Consider the following 16,228-nt stretch of genomic DNA (forward strand, 5'->3'; position numbering starts at 1 on the left):
AATGAAATGAAATATAAAGTATCGCGAGATTTGTGACGTCAACCTTGGTGGCAAACGCGCCGTGGTTTCGACTGCAATCGGGAAACAACCTCCGCCGACCTTCCTTTCATTCCGGTAATCCGTCTGCGTAGGGTGTGCTCCGGAGCTAGTCTCGGCACACATTTTATTATTATGAAACAAACCAAAAGCTAGAGAGCACACGCAGACATATTTTTATAAGAAAAAAAAAATCGGTGAAGCAGGATTTCATTTGCCAACTCAAGCAACGCGAAGAAGACGCTGCCTTCGAAAAAACGAAAGACGGAACGAGAAGAACGCTAGAAAGCTAAGCTATTAGCCGTATTGTTGAAAGCGTGGGTGACCAACGTTAGCAACTTATCTTAGCTAACAACATTTTTTTTCCTTTTAAGGGCTTTGTCATTCCAGTAACTGTAAACGAGTACATTTGCTTCGAATACTATAGGCAGTTTATATAAAGAACAAACTGTGAAATAGTACAGATTACAATTTGTTAAGTCTGTGAGCCACATCAGCTAGGCCACGTTCCGACATTTTGCTAATCAAGCTAACTAGCCCACGTTGCTAACTGTTAAAACAGCTAATAGCGTGTGCGCTCGTAATTTTTGTGAAGCCGCCGAAGAGGCCGACATAAATAACCAGTCCACATAGGAGGCTGATATTGACTGACAGTTGTCAGCAAAATTCGGAGTTATTACAACCATACAGTTTGTCTTATTGCCTGAGAACACGCGTCGTCAGACATGAATCCCAGCGCGCCTAGCTACCCTATGGCTTCACTCTATGTGGGAGACCTGCATCCAGACGTTACCGAGGCCATGCTCTACGAGAAATTCAGCCCGGCTGGGCCCATTCTGTCCATCAGAGTATGCAGAGACATGATCACCCGCCGATCCCTTGGATATGCCTATGTCAATTTCCAGCAACCTGCTGACGGTAGGTTTACCACCATGTAGTACAGCAAGGACTAGTTTGTTGCACCATCTGACTCCATTTTGAACATCCAGCACTCAAGCCATGTTATAGCAGTTAATTTGGAATTGGCATAGCGGTAGTTAACAAGTTGATGTGACACAATTTAATGATTTAGTTCTGAAAATGTCGTACATCTGTCATACAATTACTTGAACAATGATATAGACCTTCTTAATTGATTATAGAACTGCTGAAGTTACTGTAGTAGACGAAATGGACATTGAACCCCAGTGTGATTAGGATTTTGTTGTTTGGGCCCCGTTTTTTCACAGCTGAGAGAGCCCTGGACACCATGAACTTCGATGTGATCAAAGGCAGACCTCTCCGCATCATGTGGTCTCAGCGGGACCCCTCCCTGAGGAAGAGTGGAGTGGGCAACATCTTCATCAAGAACCTGGATAAGTCCATTGATAACAAGGCTCTCTATGACACCTTTTCTGCATTTGGAAACATCCTGTCCTGCAAGGTAGGTGGGGCTGCATTCACTCTGTTTTGTGTTTGAGTGCTTTACATACAGACAACTACTTTGCATGACTAAGATTGCACCAGGGTGGTGCAGACGATCTGTCTGTGTTTTTTAAATGCATGGTGTTTGGGATTGTTTTTGACATGCTCAAATCTCCCTTTTCCAAGGTGGTTTGTGATGAAAATGGCTCAAAGGGTTACGGCTTTGTGCACTTTGAAACCCACGAGGCTGCTGAGCGGGCCATTGAGAAAATGAATGGCATGTTGCTCAATGACAGAAAAGTGTAAGTGTGGATTATAACTACTTTGTAGGTTAGATGAAATTTTGTGAGAGTCGTGTCCTTGTTTTCCTTATACATCTAAACAAAGTGTGTCTTTAACTGCATCTTGTCCTGAAGCTGATCTGTTTGGTCTCACACAGCCAGTTGAGTAAAAAAACATATCTGTTAACAGCAAAAGTGTTGTTAAAGATTCTGAATGTGTTTAAACTTCCACACCAAACATTTTGTTAATTTATTTGTCACTGTATGTTTTTGCCCAAGTCCCTTCCTTCAAACAGCAAAAAATGACTTTTAGCTTCATTTTGAACAGATACTAAGGGGCATCACCATGTTGCAGGGCTTGACATTAACACGTCCCCTGGTCCAGCAAACTGTTTGGTCATCTAAAATGCCTCATGCAATGAGATGCTATTTGGAAATAATGTGCTGTACAGCGAAGGTGGACCAGGTCCACTTGAACTTGGTGCCTGACATTGAAAAGCCGGTTGGACACTGTAGAAACGCTTATGTTCTTTATAAAATTGTTGATCAGTTGTTGACACGATGTACTGGGTTGAGTCTGTCCAACAAACTGTCTACGCCCCAGACATTTTGACTAATCAGTGGCTGTATTAACAGCAGTCAAAAGGCCTCTGTGTCTCAAAAATAAGCTCAGCGTTGCATCTTCTCTGGCTCATGTGTGGCAAGACGCAGTTCGCAAATGATGGTTGGCTAAGATTCTTATAAATGGCTAATGGTTTTTGACAACTATTAAGGGGCAGTCCTAGACTGCATTCACATGTTTAATGTGTACAATTGGTACAAAACTTTTTTTTTTTTAAATACTGCACTCTGGGAAGTCCATGGATGCAAGTTGGTTACTATAAACTATAAACTCTGAATTGATTTGGGGCAAATCTTAACTACAGTCAACACTGCATTCTCAATTCATAGGATTCTCAATACGCACCAGAAATCCATCTTTATAATTTGGTTGGAAGAGATGCTGAAAAAGCTGAGATATTTCTCTTAACAGCTTTGAGCAGGGCTTTAGGAAGGGTTCTCTGTTGATACTCCAGAAAAAGTAATTGTCAAATTATGGTAATCCAGGAGTTGCTGAATTAAATTTGGACATAGTTTTGTCTTATGTGTGATTTGTTCTAATGTTACATTTGACCAACAGATTTGTTGGGCGATTCAAATCACGCAAGGAGAGGGAGGCTGAGCTTGGGGCACGTGCCAGAGAATTTACCAACGTTTACATCAAGAACTTTGGGGAGGACATGGACGATGAGAAGCTGAAGGAATTATTCGGTAAATATGGTAAGGCGCTGACACAATATCAGACATGGTATGCGCTAACCATGTTACCAGTGTGATGTGGCCATGTATAAATGAACTGTTGTATTTTCTAGGGCCGGCACTCAGTATCCGGGTCATGACTGACGAGAGTGGCAAATCCAAGGGATTTGGGTTTGTCAGCTTCGAGAGACATGAAGACGCACAGAAGGTTTGGATAACGTCCTTATTTCTTTTTCCTGGGGGATATGCCCTATTATATATCTAGATTATTGAAAACTGAATTTGTCTTTTTTAATGTTGCTTTTATCATTGCAGGCAGTGGATGACATGAACGGTAAAGAAATGAATGGTAGGCAAGTCTATGTGGGTCGTGCACAGAAGAAAGGGGAGCGCCAGAATGAGCTCAAGCGTAAATTTGAGCAGATGAAACAGGATCGAATGACCAGATACCAGGTTTGGGTGCCTTCTGTTCTGCTTTAAGAGATTGTTTCAGCTGTCATATCACAGGGCAGTTATTTTGACACGCAACTTAACAGTTGTAGCTCGAATGTGACTTGTTTTTTTTATATGTCATTGTCATTTTCCATATAACAGGGTGTCAATCTGTATGTGAAAAACCTGGACGATGGCCTCGATGATGAGCGTCTGCGTAAAGAATTCTCTCCATTTGGAACCATAACAAGTGCTAAGGTGAAGACTTAATTGACTTGAGTTGTGATGCCGAAATGTAAGATTTGATCACAGATTGAATTTGTTATCTTAGGTTGTAATCTATAATTTTGATTAACAAGACAGTAATTTATCAGAATGGATGCTTAACTAGTTTCTCCTCCAAAAGGTGATGATGGAGGGTGGCCGCAGCAAAGGCTTTGGCTTTGTGTGCTTCTCTTCACCAGAGGAGGCCACTAAGGCTGTAACGGAGATGAATGGGCGTATTGTTGCCACAAAGCCACTGTATGTGGCCCTGGCACAGCGCAAGGAGGAGCGCCAGGCCCACCTTACCAACCAGTATATGCAGAGGATGGCCACAGTCCGTGCAGTGCCCAACCCGGTCCTCAACCCATATCAACCTGCCCCACCTTCAGGCTATTTCATGGCGGCTATACCTCAGGTTAGTCACAGGTGTATAGCTGCAATAAGCGACTTGTGTTCCTCGAAGGGAAATGGATAAAAAATGTTTATGATGATAAGTAATGTTTAAGTACCCACTTTAGCAGAGACCATGAAATGATAAGTCTCCATCCTCCTCAGGCCCAGAATCGTGCTGCATACTACTCCGCCAACCAATTGGCCCAGCTTCGCCCCAGCCCCCGTTGGGCCACTCAAGGAGTGCGTCCTCAGCGTAAGTAGATAATTGAATGAAACTACCATTATTCATGTGATTGTAACTAACAGTTTGGTCACTGCTGGAAATTGGACTGCAGAGCTGAAACCACTGCACAAAATGAATTCTAACTACTCCACTGGTGATTTCAAATGTTTCCTCTTCCTTCAGACTTCCAAAACATGCCCAATGCTATGCGCCCATCTGCTCCCAGGCCCCAGACCTTCAATACCATCCGTCCCACCACCACCGCCAACACCCAGGTCCCACGGATGATGACCTCACAGCGTATGCGTAAGTATTTCAGCATTGAGAACACATAATATACTTTGTTTTGTTCTTTTGCTTGTCGTGCTCATCTATTGTTCACTTTTCTCACCTCAGCGACCCAGGCCCTCGGCCAGCGCCCTGCTGGTGCTTCAGCCACCGCCGCCCCAGTGCGCACCATGCCCCAGTACAAATATGCTGCTGGTGTGCGCAACCCCCAGCAACACATGGCCTCCCAACCACAGGTTGCCATGCAGCAGGTAGGAACTCTGTTGACTTAGATAAGATATGTACTTTCATGTGTTGTACTCATTGATTACTGAAAGAAAACTTTTGGCCTCATATTATGTAGAATTCACCCTTTACATGGAACCATTTTTAATGATTATATTTCACTTAGGCAAAGAATTGACAGCGTGGTATAGTAAATTAGTTTTTCCAATGTTCTGAGTTAAGATCATTCTTCCCTTGTACCTGCTATGGGTGTATCCAGCTCAATATAAAAGTACCATGAGGAAGTTAATGTAATACTTGTGACTGACTTCCTGCTTCTTCTCGATTTTTTTTTTTTCAATTTACCTTTCAGCCAAAGATATCAACCATAGAATTTATGATGAGACTAATGTCAAGGACAGTAACCTGGATTTAGCAAGAAGCCTGACCAATAAACTGAATTTGAATCTGAATCGGTCCAGTTGTTGCCACACACCACAATTCACCTGTTTGTATTGTATAAAAATAGATTTTGATGGTTTCTAGTTGATGGGTCAGTTCTTTACCAGAACAATTTGTTCCCTTTTTCTTTTCTTAGCCTGCTGTCCATGTGCAAGGACAGGAGCCCCTGACTGCGTCTATGCTGGCCGCTGCCCCCCCTCAGGAACAGAAGCAGATGCTGGGTTAGTACACCATCTACCCACATTTATATGGGATTTGCATGAACAGAAGAGTTTTGTGCAGTAGGAAATGTATCTTTAAAGTTTGTAAGTTTTGTGTGTATTCACATTTAGTTTTGTACAGTCAAGAACGTTGTTAATGATGTTTTTTCTTTCTGCAGGTGAGCGTCTGTTCCCCCTGATCCAGAACATGCACCCCAGCCTGGCAGGCAAGATCACTGGTATGCTGCTTGAGATCGACAACTCAGAGCTTCTCCACATGCTTGAGTCACCTGAGTCACTGCGCTCAAAGGTCAGTTACAGGGGAATCTGTTGGTTGTATACCTGAAAGTCTGTTGCTATTCTCCACTAAATTTGATTGGTTGCTTGCAACACCATCACAAGACTCAGGATTTACAAATCATGCTGCTTGAATGAGTTCATCGGTAATGCTTCATATGCATCATTAAGCTTTTTTTTATTATTGTTTTAGGTGGATGAGGCTGTTGCTGTGCTTCAGGCCCACCAGGCGAAGGAGGCTGCTCAGAAGTCAACCACCCCCGCTGGTGTTCCCAGCGTCTGAGGTGTGTGTGGAGATTTTTTTTTGTAGATAACAGATGTACTGTTACACTAAATGTAATGGTGTACAAATTGCACTTTAACATAAGCTTTTCTATCCCATCTTTTTTTGCTTTACAGATTGAGCTTTTTGAAACCTGCTTCACCGATGGAAAAAGAGAAAAAAAAAAATTAAACATTGAAAAACCTAAAACTCTGAAAACATCGCAAAATGATAAATCATTTCTTAAAAAAAGAATAAAACAATTGACTCTGCCAGGTCTATGGATGGTTTGACTAGACCTTGATCATAAACAAAAATTTGTTGAAAAAAAAAAGCAAAACATAGAAAATTGAGATAATAAATTTGAATGCATTCCTCTGTTTTATGTCATTTTACTGTGTCAGTGCTCAGATTATCAGCAATGTTCAGAAAGGTTGTAGCTGAGCATTTTGAAAGGTGATTTGTATTGTAAACTGCTGGCTGTAATAAATTCTCATTCAAAATTTATGCCTTTTTTATTTCTGCGTTGTCCTCATGTCAACAGGAGGAGTTCTGCACAAAGATTAGATGTCAATTTCATAACTGAATGATTAACAGAACAGTCCCAGGTTTATTGCACTGAGCTGTCATTGTGAAGGTGTTTTCTTGGGTTGGTGCAAGAAAGGCCAGACTGTCCAGTCTGTTGAAGTGTGTTGAATGGGAGATGCAAATCCTAAAACCCAGCATCTACACAATATGACTTCTGATGACAGAATGCCTTCAGAACATAGAAGGCCACATCAGAGTAGGTTAACAGATGTTTTTCTCTTAATGATTGACAAAGCTGCGATATAAAGCAGGGCAGGTCCAGCTGATGATGAGACTGCAATTACAGTGCCAGCAGGAGCCTCTCCTACAGAAATGTTATTAAAGAAAATGTATAAAAGGTCTGTCATTAACAATTGTATTAAGAGTGGCCTTTTTTGGGGAGGTATTTCTTCATAAGAGATCATGATATAGATATTGAAGGTTTTAGCATTTTCGTCAAGGCATCTCCCATTGACTCCACTTCAGTCAGCACCACAGCCTGGCTCCAAAGCAAGATTCAGTGTCATATTGACCCTCCCTTCTTTTTATTTCAGCTTCCAGTCGTAAGTCAATGTTCTTGTATCTCAGAGCATGATGGCTATGTACTGTTGTCTTCCAGCAGATGTCACTGTTACTGAGCACATCACATACACTTTCCCTGTGTCGTGTATAGTGCTTACCTGAACCTTTATGAGGGGTTTATAATTAATCTGTACTTTATTTGTACAGTATCTGATATACAGCTCCAGACTTGTTATGGGATTTGGATTGGGGCATACTGTATGATATACATTAAGAAGTATATTTTGTGTGATTGAATGTGTATTGTGGATCAAACAGTCACTATGGTAGATCAACATTGTGTGGGTCTGATCCACGTCAATGACATGATATGCACAGAAAATAGTACATCTTTGCATAAATAGGTGACTGAGTGGAGGCAGCTACCAGTCATTAAAGAAACTATGGAATGTCCCTTATTTTTTAAAGGAAATGAGAGTTTTAACCATATATGTCAATGTGTGGAAGCCATGCCCGGTCCATCCAATGAAGAATGGCACTGTACCTATCAGCTGGCATGTGTTTACATTTGCGGCTGTCTTGTTTATTGTGTCTCTCTCACAGCCTCTACAGTTTTTCCTACAGTGCCTATTCTGTTTGGGACTTGAAATAGTCTTGTCTCTTACATATTTAACGGAATGGGGCAAATAACACGTCAGTATCACCCCTCATTTAGTCACATCCTTCCATCCAGACCAGAGAGCCGAGCTTGTCAAGAGGATGACAGAGCATGCACACTAACTGCATTTGTTGTCATATTTGCGGCGTGCATGAACCATGCTGTAGACAATCAGGTTGCTGTCCTTTCGGATACAGAAGTTTTCATGTTTGTGTCTAAAATTGTATGAAACATTGATACCAGAACTCGTGCAGCATCCAACCCCATAAGTATAAGAGTAAAAGCAAATCACTCTATCTTATTGCCACTCATTTATTAAGAGGACCATCACAAATTGTATGAGATGAAGCTCTGGTTGGAATCAGTCTTCAGTCTCTCTCCAACCAAGTTTTTGATCATCAGATATTCCTTTTAAAGAGGGATTTGTGCCTTTATCACTTCTCAGATGCGTACTATACTTACATTGTTTTATTCGATCAATAACCCATTTAATATGTCACTACAGAGTTTATAGAGACTGGAGGGCCTTCCAATCTCTCCCATGACACAAACACTCAAACAAGCACTTTCAAACAGCCCTTGTTGAAACTGGACCAGACTGTAAACATATTTCCAGACATGGCTGACCCAAAACAACTTTCCACAGGGATTTCATGGGATTATCCCGCTTTGACTCTTACAATGTTCGTTCATATCTATTCATGTTTCACAGAGGGAGGATCTTGAGTAAATACCTTTCCATCTCCACAGTTTGACAGCACCACCAGTGCTGTGTTTGCCTTCCGTTCACAGAGGAGTCTTTGTGCTGATTCTCATGCGTCATATTCATGAGGATCAAGCCTTTGTGTAGCCTTAGTGTAAGGTCCTGTGTTGTGCAAGATTTGTAATTGTGCACATACACACTTAAGTAACGACAAGATGCCTTGTACGTGCATGATGTGAATGCACTCCGACCTGCACCTACTTGTGAAAAAACCCTCAGATTACCCTAAATTCCTGCTATCACATGATTTCCACAGTCTGGTTCAGGCTGTTCCTTGTTTTGGTCAGCTTTCCTCCCTAGTTAGGCTTTGCTGTAACGAATCCTCGCCACAAGTAAACATGGTGTTTCTGAAATGTCTGTGAATTTGTGAGTGATAGTATTTATCAAAGCTGTAAAATTTACCCACTTCCTCGTGTCTTTTTAAATAGTGATAAACGCACCAAGAGCTATCATGTAATCCTCTCTAGTTTGGATTAGATGTGTCTGTCTGCAGCTGTCCTGTATGCCAGTTCATCTTTAATGTACTATACGAATGTCTGCCCATGTAGGTCAAAACCAAATTGAAAATACAAGAAAAATCATATATACATATTTAATCACGTGTATATGTCATAAAAACGTCAAAATGTATTTGTGCTTTTTGATCCCTCTAGCTTTGATCTTGACAGTCACATGCCTTATTCCCAACAGAAAATGATTATGATGATGTTCATGATTATGATGATGATGATAATGATAATTATCAAAATCATATTATTATTACAATATCATTAATCATTTAATATGATTATTAATATCATTATTACGTTTTGTAGATTATAAAGCAGCCCTCTTGGAAAATGAAATGTGAAACAAGTCAACAGAGGCCCATGAAACCTTGGTCAAAGTCTCGCGATACGATTTGAATTTCCGAGCTAGGACGAGAACAGTGAACAACAGAGCAAGCTCTGTACAAGCTGTTGTCGTTCGAAACTGAACGGATAGGTGGGACCGAAGACAGAGGAAAATAAGTGCCAGTAGCAGTGGGGAAGTAATTAACGGCACTGCACCGGGACCACTGATTAATTAACCCGAAATCGTTTGTGGAAAGCTCTACGTTGCCTTTCGCTTCTGTTACTGTCTGCGGAACAAGTGTCACTGGCAACAGACGGTATGTTCTCATCGTTTATAGCTAACCTTGCTAGCCAGCTGCTAACGCTCGCTGTGTTTGGTGGTTAGCTGGCTGGTATTCTGGTTAACATCAGTAAAGCAAGCTGAGACACATGGAACAGTTCTAGTGGCTCATAGCTATATTTTACAAACGTCATGTGTCCTATTTTCTGTCTGGACACGTGTACCAGGTGGTGGTCATTTGTGGGGTGACGTAAACTGGCATTAAACACAATGAACTATTTGGCTAACCTAGCTATCAATCTAACGTTATTGGGAAATCGGAAAAAACGCGCAGTAACGTATATAACGTAGTGCCAACTGTTGGCATTACGTGATAAATTCAGCTTCTGGCCAACACACTGGGAGTGCTACACTTTAGTTCTCAGTCAATCAACGTTAAAGAGGTTGAGTTGTCTCTTTACCAACGTTAAGTGCTGCAGCTGTGTGCTAAACTAAGGCTACAGGACTGATGGGAAGAAAAAGTTGGCATTTCAGAAGGTTTTGTGTTTGTCAAACAGAAAAAAAATAAAATGTAATGTAAAACAAAGGTCAGCATCAGTGGCTAGGTGCTTCCTACGTCTGCCCATTTTTGGAGGGTGAAAAATAGGGAAACCGGTAGTGTATGCTTTTAATATTTTATCCGTCCTTTTCGTTGGTTTGTCAGGTGACATGCAGATGATTATGTCACTACCGTTGATACTTCTGTCAGTACCTGCCACTCCAAGATAAAGATGCTGACCACCACTCTGCTTAGATAAATAATACATAATGCAAACATGGATTTTCTACCTTTATTTATATATATATATATATATATATATATATATATATATATATATATATATATATATATATATATATATATATATATATATATATAAAAACCCTGAGACATATTACTTATATTGAAGCAATGAATTAGAAGCTGATAACAGTATATTTTTAGCAGTAGGAGTCACTTGAGTCAACTTGATCTTTGTCATGATATACCATTTAAGTATGGATATGGTATGTATTTGTATACCAGGGACTTAATTGTACAGACATAGCTGCAGTTTTTGGGGGGTCAGACAGCCCAGCCTGAATTTGAAACAAGTAAGAGCCCCATTTAGTCACTATGCAGGGGGACTGTACCATTAAAGTGAATGTACAGTGAAGCGGAGTGCAAGTTGTGTTTCTCTATGCCAGATTCCCTGCAGTGTAGTTGTTATGCTTTTCTTATCATCCATAGCTGAAGAAAGACTGAACAACCTTTGGTGGATGTTTTGTTTTTTTCAAACAGCCACTGACTGCATCAGACTTTTTAAATGCTTCTCTTGATGTAAAAAAATATAATATAATATGTGAGAATTCTGATTATGTCCAAAACCCCAAATGTTTCTAAAATTGACCAAACATATAGAAATCCATAAGTTTTCTCAAGTTAATGGTGGTTTAAATAGGCTGATACATAGTGGATAATATACATTTCCTAATATAGGGCTGATCTGATTTATCAGGTTGATATATATTGTTCACCCTAAATATTTATAATAATAACACACATACAGCATGGAACAAATAATTGTAATAGTTTATTTAAATTGTACATAAGCAGAAGTCAGTTGCTGGTTGTTGGCCTTGTAATACTGATGCTATAATGTAAATTGACTATTAGTAGTGCTCAGTTTTAAGGTTACTGGCCAAAAGTAATGTTTTCTCCAGAGATTTGTTTCACTGTTAGAAATTGGTTGCATACAACAGCAGTTAGATCCTTAAAATTTACAGGACTTTGCTGGTAAAGCTTTATTTTACTATGAACAGTCAGTGGTTTCTGGTCAGACTATGACTAGAATAATGCCAAACTGCTAACATTTATGAGCTATTTTGAAGTGCTTTTTCTACAATTTCTGAATAAGCTGTCATCCCAAACAGTTGTCTTTCAGTTCATATTTGTTAAAAAAGGAATACTGCTGGTGGTGGTGAATGAAGTTAACTTCTCTTTCTATTCTGTTTGCTGTTTGTTTGAAAAAAAGACTGCAATACTGCTTATATACTAAAAAGAAAATATTGTAAATTAGAGTTAAATACATAGAAAGTCCTCACCAGAGTTTTATTGGTCAGCACCACAGATATCTAATGGAGACTCTCACCATTAACATTTTGTGATGAGAGGACATGTATTCTGTTGTATGAGTGCTACAGGCAGCTCTACAGCATCACCAGTGTTTGGGTGTCATAAGCCTCACTGGGCTTAGCAGTATGATGTCCTGACCTGTGTTCTCTCTCTGTCTCTCTCTCCGTGTCTCTCACTCTCTCATTCTATGTGTGTCTGTGTTGTAAGGACACATGTGTGACCTTCCTCTCCTCGTATGTGGTAAACACAGCTGCAAGGTTAGGTGGTGGTGGTCTGACCATAACATCAGGGAGCTGTCATTGATGATGACTTGCATCTGTGAATCTTGTATGATCAGGCACCTGTCTTACTGTTCTTTACTGTATATCCATTTTTTATGCATGAAAGTGAGATGGTGGTTTGATTTGTCAGACAAACTCTGGGGTGGTTGGTAGTCAGGTGGATTAGTAGATCTTGTCAAGCTAAAAACTACAAATTGTCCCTTACCTCCCAAAAAAGAATGTTATCTAAGCTGCAATGCAGAAGCACTCACTAACCCATATAGTGTTGTAAACTTTCTTTCATTAGCCTTCATCTGCTGTTCATTTGAATATGTAATAGACTCTTCACTATGCTTGCCTGCATAAGTCATGTTGCCCAGCCCAGATAGTCAATAATCCAGGTCACAAGGGGGGAATCCACCTGCATCGCTGTCAGCTTCTCTCCCAGTAGAGTTGGACAGATGGTGCTGAATGCACTGGAGAAGTAAAAAAACATGACTCCCACAGTGCCAGTCAGAGCAATGATACGTTTGCAATAGCGTTGAGTGATGCATGCAAGTTGTGTACACTTAAATGAACTGTTGAAAACAATTTTAGGTGAGAAATATTTGATTAGTTCTGCCTAGTTTGAAAATTTTGATCTGAGGACAGCGAGCCTGGATGAACCTGTAGACTAAACGCATCTGGGTAGACCTACAGGGCAGTGAAACGTGTGCTGTGTGACTTTTCACATCTGGACAAATGACACTCCTGTCAGTCATTGTATCAAACTTGACAAACCTGACAACCCAAATAGATGAGATAAACCCATCCAGGTACTCTGCCCTTGAATCACGTACCAGCCCCCTTTTGGGTGAAAGCAATCTTTCAAAGTTGACTACAAATTGTAACAACTCTGCTGAATAAACAGCATAAACTAAGAAAACAGTAGTTATTTTTTGGTATTGGAAACCAAAACACTATGGCCATTCAGGTAAACATATTATATTATGTTGTTGCCAATAAACAATCGGTGTCGGGAAAAAAAAGAGAAGTAGTGGATAATGAGTGTCCTTCCAGTCCCAGTCTCCATCAAAGTGGACGAACCTCACACACACAACTACCCCATTAAATGTCCAGGTCATTTTTCTGTCATCTGTCATCTTTTCTGTCATTAAAACAATTTATTTAGCTGTTTTATAATCTGTCTAATGTGACTTTATCATAAACTAATCACATCTCTGGGGGGAAGCAGAGCTGTTTTGACAGCCATTTATGCCATTTGATTATGCAACCGTTTCCTCCGAGTTGAGAGGATATGAAAACAGACTGGTTTAGCTCCACTTCCAATGTTACTTTATGCTGTTTACAAGCTTCATCATTAGAAGGCAGGTCAGCTCATTTTATGTGTATTAAGATGAAAACACCCTCTGATCCTAGTGGTCTATTGAGTGGACAGACCAGGAAACCAAACTCTATTATAAAAGCAGGTGCTTTATAGTAGGGCCTTATTTCTTCACAGTAAAAACTATAGTTACTGTAGTGACAGTACAAAGGCTCTTTTTAATTCACTTCTATCTATATACACAATTGGTGCACAACATTCTCTCAGTAACATCATTAACTAATGATGAGGTGTGTGACACAAACACGTATTGACAGGCCGGGTCTCACAGTTTACAGTTTTCATCCTCTCTTTGGATGACCCGAAGGAACACATCTCTTCTTGAACTGCCTTTTGTTCTTTTGGGAAGTAAATAAAATCATCACCTTAGTCACCAGACTTAGTGGCCTTGGATGTAAAGTGGTTGGGGGAAAGTAGGTATGTCATGAGCAAGTCTTTTTGCCAAAATGACGACACAATCGTTGCATCTTGATTTGCATAATCACAACTCAACCTCAACTTTATGCAAATGAGTCTGTCCAGTGTGATGCACCAGGATGATTCGTACATTGGTTTTTGCTACAAATAGCTATGCAACTGAGCAATTCGATTGAGTTTGCCAATCGTCTTTTAAAATGTGGACACTTGAAGTGCATGCTAATAACTTTTTATTCATACACTTTTAATTTTCACTCACTTCTGTGGTGGAATACTCACACTGAAGAGGTGGCTGTCATGAAAGAGCAGCACAGTCATGCACATTAGCAACATTGGGTGACCGAGATGGACAGAACACAAGAGAGAACAAGGAAAGAAAAGGAACATTTTTTGTGAAAGTAGTTTTGAAAAAAACACTGGGCACACACTACATAGTTACCACTAATATAACCAGAAATATTGACTGGATTGGCTACTTTGATATTTATGGTATGGTATTATCTCAGTTGAATTCAATTCAAAATACTTCTGTCCCCAGGTCTCAGTTGATGAGTGTACAGTAATATATCCTTAGATTGGTGCATTTATTTATTTTTCTTCAGCATTACCAGGGGACATGTACACATACTGCCAATTTTCCAGTTAATTCCTCTCTATTTCACACCCTCTTCCTGAGCTCTTAGCTCTCTCAGCTGAGCAGAAATGCCAGGATGCTTACCTCATTTCCTTCTCTCGAGTGTAGTGAGGGAGGAAAGAGGGGAAGTTTGGGGGGGCTGCTTGAGACTGTACTGGCTTTGTTGGGGCTGGAAACCTTTCCTTTTCTTTTCCCTGTCGGCTTGCCTTGCCTCTCTTTGTATATTCAACAATGCCTTCCCTGTTTACTCTGCTATTGTCGTTGTTGTTTGAGCCATTTTTAATCCCTTGTAGGGACAGATTCAAAACACAATGCAAGGCAATATTTCTCCTCTGTTTAAACTACTGTATATTATGTGTAATCTTTACTCAGTGCAGCAGTGGAGGATAGTTAATTAATTACACTGAAACATTTTGAATGTCTTCCCAGAACGCACTAGGTCAAGGTTAAACCTGTCATTTGAATAAAGCACTGATCACACCCCCAGTTTTCAGCTTGCTCCACACTTTGGTGAAAAGGGAGGGACATTGTTTGACTTACAGCCCACATCAGTCAATAGCTGCTCAGCTTGCCTGCCAGGAGGTTGCTCTGTGTCTGTTCATGGTGCAGTGGAAGCCTCACTAATGCACTGACTGTCCCTAGCCCCATAGAGCCCAGGAATGTGCATAGATGCAGCATTACACAGGAGACAGGCAGGCCAGGAATGCAACTGGACTGATACTGACTGGCCAGCTACACTGCCTCAGCTGATGCATGTTTCACTGCTCAGATTTGTCTGTGTGCAAATCAGTTATATGCTGTCATCACTGTCTGAATACCTGTCCATCTACCAGTCCTTCTTTGAAGCAATTGTGTCTCTGCTTGAGCCCAGCTGTATGTCTTATCATCTTGTGTATACTCCCTTGTTTTGTTTATGCCTCTGCTGTATTGTGAGTTCCAAGTGTGAAATAGGATAACTAATTTCACATTGTGTCGCTGCATGACCACCATGCCAGGCGGTAACTGCCACAGTCTGTTTTGTGGGTGGTTTCTTTGCTCCACACTCACTGCTAACACAGCACACTAGTGAGTCTCTGCAGGCTAAGTTTAGAGCTAGTAGAATCTTAGGTCTAATTATCAGTTGAGTGGAATGACGGGCATTCTCCTGCGCTGCTGAGTCACTCAGGGTGGTCTTCTGATATTTACCTCCCTTAGTCAAGGAAAGGCTAGGCTTAGATATGGAGGGGCTTGCCCTTTATAATTTCCATGTAGTTCTGACTTGGCCTGACCTGGCCTATCTTTAACCAGCATGTCAACATGGCTGAAAAAGCCTTAAAGGCACTCTGGCTTATTGTATTAGAAGTTGGTTTGAAGTCCGTGTGTTGTGAGAATCTTTGCTTAGAGTGATTGTGTGAGATGCTCTTTTAATGTTGACAGCACCAGTATACTCTTTTACTACATAAGTTGTTGGAATGTGTTTTTAGCAGAAGACAGAGGCGAGACAATGTCCGTGCGAATGGAAAAGCCAACAGCACAGGATAGGTCGGTCGTGCTTTGTCAGTCTGATGGTGCTCAGTCTGTCAACAGATCTTTTGCTCATCAAATACAAGAAATGTCCCACACGTCAACCCACAAAGCAACGTTACAAGACCAAACAACAGTAATGTGGTTGCAGCAAGTGTCTTTGGTAAGTCTCCCACTGTTGACTGGCAGTGTTTATGTGATACAATT

The 16,228-nt window shown here is 40.7% G+C and overlaps 1 protein-coding gene across 2 annotated transcripts; it reads left to right on the top strand.

The window, feature by feature from the left end:
• Positions 1–63: 63 nt before the first annotated feature.
• LOC119006209 (polyadenylate-binding protein 1A) lies at positions 64–6,552 on the top strand. Of its 2 annotated transcripts, none has more exons than XM_037074689.1 (15): positions 64–954; positions 1,266–1,459; positions 1,627–1,742; positions 2,902–3,032; positions 3,134–3,228; positions 3,336–3,473; positions 3,615–3,710; positions 3,859–4,131; positions 4,272–4,362; positions 4,516–4,638; positions 4,729–4,871; positions 5,423–5,507; positions 5,666–5,796; positions 5,977–6,067; positions 6,183–6,552. In XM_037074689.1, exons 1-14 carry the CDS (start codon positions 762–764, stop codon positions 6,064–6,066), a joined length of 1,899 nt encoding a protein of 632 aa, XP_036930584.1. In that variant the 5' UTR covers positions 64–761; the 3' UTR covers position 6,067; positions 6,183–6,552. The 2 variants fall into 2 exon arrangements, with proteins under 2 accessions (XP_036930584.1, XP_036930583.1); XM_037074688.1 differs by having other exon boundaries at positions 65–954; positions 2,902–3,041.
• Positions 6,553–16,228: the final 9,676 nt, after the last annotated feature.

This window comes from Acanthopagrus latus, chromosome 17 (assembly GCF_904848185.1).
Source record: "Acanthopagrus latus isolate v.2019 chromosome 17, fAcaLat1.1, whole genome shotgun sequence".
NCBI lineage: Eukaryota > Metazoa > Chordata > Actinopteri > Spariformes > Sparidae > Acanthopagrus > Acanthopagrus latus.